A 4394-nucleotide genomic window follows, 5' to 3' on the forward strand; every position below is an offset into this window, starting at 1 on the left:
ATAGACAATAGCTCATTGAGGTTCGGGTCCAAAATTGGATGGCTTAGCACCTTTCTCAAATCATGAATGAGTCCGGTTAAATGAAGTCAATCGTTATTGGAATAAATTTTTCGAATGGTTTCTGCTTTTCTAAAACTTTAATGGCTTTCATCTTCTCATCAGGCAGATCCTTCTCTTTGTTTTATTTCAAACCATTCACATATCTGACTTCTCATGGAGGAACTTTAAACAAGTTAATAACTGCCTCATGGGGGTTAAGAAAAACATGTTTTTGGAGAAGTTAATTAACCTACTCCAAAATGCACATTTTGGAAATTATCATTAACCTATTTGAGAGGTTAAGAAATATGCATTTTTGGAGAGGTTAATTAACCTACTCCAAAATGCGCGATTTTAAAGTTATCATTAACCTTTTTGAGAGGTTAATGGTTAATGATAAACTTGAAAACGCGTATTTTGGGTTTCTCCATTAATCTGCAATAATTTGGGGTTTGGAAGTCGGATTTAAAAAATTTCAAGTGCTGTGCGGAGCTAGGAACGAGTCAGAGACATGATGATTTAGAAACTCACAAAGATTCGGAGATAAAATGACCAATTTAAAGCTTAAAACAAGACAAGTTTCAAAAATTAACCGTTAGTTATAAAATCGAAACAATTTTATAACCCGGCAACAAAAGGCTATAAAAACCAAAAACCCATGCCAATGTCTTCAGAATTTGACTGTTGAAAGGCTATAAAAATGGTTGGTGGTAAGAAAAGCCTCCATTAAAAGGGAACTACACTTGAAAATGTTGTTTTCTGAAACTGGAAGAAGGTTTTCCTATTTGCACTCGAGAGTCAATGGGACCTAGTTTTAAAGCTCTGCGATGGCATTCGGTAGTCTAATAAAATACTACCACTTATCCACCGGTTTCAATGGCAATCGGTATACGTAGAAATTCATTTTCCACATTCAAACCACACTGTAGTTTCCAAACCATCAATGCTCAATGTTGTAAAGAAGGGCAATTGGAAAAGCTATTGATTTCAGTGTACCAACAAGGCAGAAATGCATTAGCTCCCCAAGATTATGCTTCTCTCTTGCAGTCATGCACCCAAATGAAAGCTATCTCAGAGGCCACTCAACTGCATGCCCACATGCTCAGAAGCGGGATTGGGGTAAACCTTTTTTTGGAAACTAAACTTGTGAGCTTGTATGTTGCCTGTGGAAGAATTCTCAACGCTAGACAAATTTTCGATAAAATGTACAGCGAAAATGTCTTTGTATGGAATGAAATGATCAGAGGATATGCATGGAATGGACCAGAGGAGGAATCCCTTGCAATGTACTACAAAATGCAAGAGGTAGGCATTAAACCCAATAATTACACGTATCCTCTTGTGCTCAAGGCATGTTCAAGTCTATTGGCTTTAGAAGAGGGCAGGCAAATTCATTACGATATAATTAGGAATCATTTAGAGTCAGATGTTTATGTGAGTGCTGCACTTGTAGATATGTACAGTAAATGTGGAAGTATTGAGGATGCCCGCCAACTGTTTGACAAAATGTCTGAACGCGATGTTGTGTCGTGGAATTCTCTGATTACAGGATATGCTCAGAATGGAAATGCCGAAGAAGCCTTGAAGATATTTTGTCAAATGCAAGAGGCGGATGTGAAACCCTCTGCTGTTACCATGGCGATTATGCTTCCAGCGTGCGCCCAACTAGCAGATTTGAAACAAGGTAAGGTAGTTCATAAGATGATTCTTGGATTGGGGTTTGAGTCACACGTTGCTGTGATCACTGCGCTTGTAGATATGTATGCCAAATGCAGGTGTGTACAGAATGCCAGAGTTGTGTTTGATAGAATGCCAACAAAAAATGTTATATCATGGACTGCAATGATTGCAGGATATGCGCAGAATGGATTTAGCAACGATGCTTTAAACCTCTTTCATCAGATGCAACTAAGCAACATTAAGCCGGACTTTCCATCAATTGTTAGTGTACTCCGGGGATGTGCCCAATCAGCATCTGTGCAACAGGGCAAGTCTATTCATGCCTACACAGTTCACAGTGGATTTGATGAGGATATAAATGTAGGCAATTCCCTTGTAGCTATGTATGCCAAGTTTGGAACTACAGAGGATGCGTTTCAATTCTTCGATTCCATGCCGCAGAGAGATGTGGTCTCTTGGAATGCAATGATTGCTGGTTATGCCCAAAATGGGCATGCTTGTGAGGCACTGACAGTGTATCAACAAATGCAGAACCAAAATGTGAAGGCCGATGTAACAACTATGGTGGGTGTGCTTCCATCATGTGCCGATTTAGCTGCTTTGCAACAAGGCAAGTATATACATGGATATATACTCAGAAATGGGCTTGAGCTGAGTATTTCAATGGGGAATGCTCTCATAGACATGTATGCCAAATGTGGGAGGGTACAGATGGCCCATCAGTTGTTTGATAGGATGGCTGTAAGAGATATTGTTTCCTGGAATGTAATGATAGCAGGGTATGGATTGCATGGGCACAGCAAAGAGGCGCTTCAACTTTTTACTCAACTGCAACAAGATGGCATTGAACCAGATCACATCACCTTTATATGTGTTCTATCTTCATGCACTCATGCTGGCCTTGTGCATGAAGGAAAACAGTTCTTCAACTCTATGAAGAGAGATTACCGTATTGCACCAAGGATGGAGCATTACATATGTATGGTTGACCTTCTTGGGCGTGCTGGATATCTGGATGAGGCGCAAAACTTAATCAAAAGTATGCCATTTGAACCTGTTGCTGGCATATGGGGTGCTTTACTTGGTGCCTGTAGAATTCATTGCAATGTTAAGCTTGCAGAACATATAGCTTCACATCATCTTGAGTTGGAGCCTCACAATATGGGATGCTATGTTCTGCTCTCAAATATCTATGCTGCAGCTGGAAGGTGGCATGATGCAGAAAAGGTGAGGGCAGTGCTTATAGACAAGGGGTTGAAGAAGAGCCCAGGGCGCAGTTGGATAGAGATTAAGAGTAAGGTTCATACATTTGTGGGAGGAGACAGATCGCATCCTCAGTCAGAGAAAATTTATGCTGTCTTGGGCTCTTTGATAAGAGAGGCTAAGAAGAAAGGATATACACCTGACAAGAGTCTTGTAAATCAAGATGTTGAAGAAGAGGAGAAAGAAAACATTATACTAAGCCATAGTGAGAAGTTGGCTATCGCCTTTGGGTTCATCGAAACAAGCCCTGGAATGCCTATCCAGATCACCAAGAATCTCCGCATCTGTGGTGACTGTCACTGTGCCATCAAGTCCATCTCTAAGATTATAGGACGAGAAATTATTCTCAGAGATATTAACAGATTCCACTGTTTCAAAGATGGGTTGTGTTCTTGTGGAGATTATTGGTAATGTTTATTGCAACAATATTGATGAACTTCCCTTACTTCACGTGTTTCTCTGAAGATTTCTTCTAGAAATGCAGACTGGATGTCATCGTTACAGAAATAGTGGCGTATACAATTTGTTAACATGGAGCCAGCGTAATAAGTTGTACCAGGAAAGCAGTATACCTGGCTAACTTTGGGCACCTAGAACTCTTAATCTGTATGTTGAAATTGTCCAATTTGTTGATTTTTCCAATGAAACTATGTAGGTGAGTGAAGAGCATAAAGCTAACAGTCCGGCTTTTTCCCATTTACGAAGCTCTCTGTAGAACTCGTAGAGTGTGAGGTGGTCTAAAAGTGTCATTTTTAAACGTGCATTCGGAACCAGTTATGTTGACTTCCCAATAGCCGCTCACCAAAAAAAAAAGTCTTTTGCACAATGGGACCAATCAGCAACTAAGAAAGCTAAAAAATGATTAACTATTAGTATGTGTAATCGGGTATTAGTACTTGTGCTATCATTTTTGGGAATTTTTATGAACGGTGATTAAGGGGGAATTGGATGAATCTATAATGACGGCCATTAGAACATTAGGTGGCTACTGGGTCGTATCCTCCTGAACTACACATTATAACAATCTTTGATGTAAGATCTATATTATAGCTTACCATAGTAAAAAAAACAAAACAATTAGAGCTAATTTGTTCAGATTTAGTTAACAAGTTTATAACTATCTACTCGCTAATCTGATTTTTCACTAAAATAACGATAGTAAATCACATTCAGATCAAGTCAAGCAGTCTAAGTGTAAGAGATGAGGTTGCACCAAAAATATAAAATGAGAGAGTATTTTAAGTGATTGCAAAAGTGCACAATAGTTGAAAGTTGCAAACCTTCGAACGGTGCGTTAGTGTCTTACAAGCGCATTAGTGTTTTGTGCATGTGCGCCCGTGTCAATACTTTTCACCGGAATTTACTTATACCCATTGATGCCCGTCTCTGTCACTTCAACACTTGTGTTTGAT

At 39.4% G+C, this 4394-nt stretch overlaps 1 protein-coding gene across 2 annotated transcripts; it reads left to right on the forward strand.

Moving 5' to 3' along the window:
* The first annotated feature begins 711 nt into the window (after nucleotides 1-711).
* On the forward strand, nucleotides 712-4069 carry LOC149529346 (pentatricopeptide repeat-containing protein At1g11290, chloroplastic-like). Of its 2 annotated transcripts, none has more exons than XM_089810658.1 (2): nucleotides 712-1344; nucleotides 1589-4069. In XM_089810658.1, exons 1-2 carry the CDS (start codon nucleotides 1293-1295, stop codon nucleotides 3391-3393), a joined length of 1857 nt encoding a protein of 618 aa, XP_089666784.1. In that variant the 5' UTR covers nucleotides 712-1292; the 3' UTR covers nucleotides 3394-4069. The 2 variants fall into 2 exon arrangements, with proteins under 2 accessions (XP_089666784.1, XP_089666783.1); XM_089810657.1 differs by having other exon boundaries at nucleotides 747-1723; nucleotides 1892-4069.
* Nucleotides 4070-4394: the final 325 nt, after the last annotated feature.

The sequence above is a fragment of the Cupressus sempervirens genome, chromosome 11 (genome assembly GCF_028749045.1).
Source record: "Cupressus sempervirens isolate cs-2001-9-10 chromosome 11, ASM2874904v1, whole genome shotgun sequence".
Classification (NCBI taxonomy): Eukaryota; Viridiplantae; Streptophyta; class Pinopsida; order Cupressales; family Cupressaceae; genus Cupressus; species Cupressus sempervirens.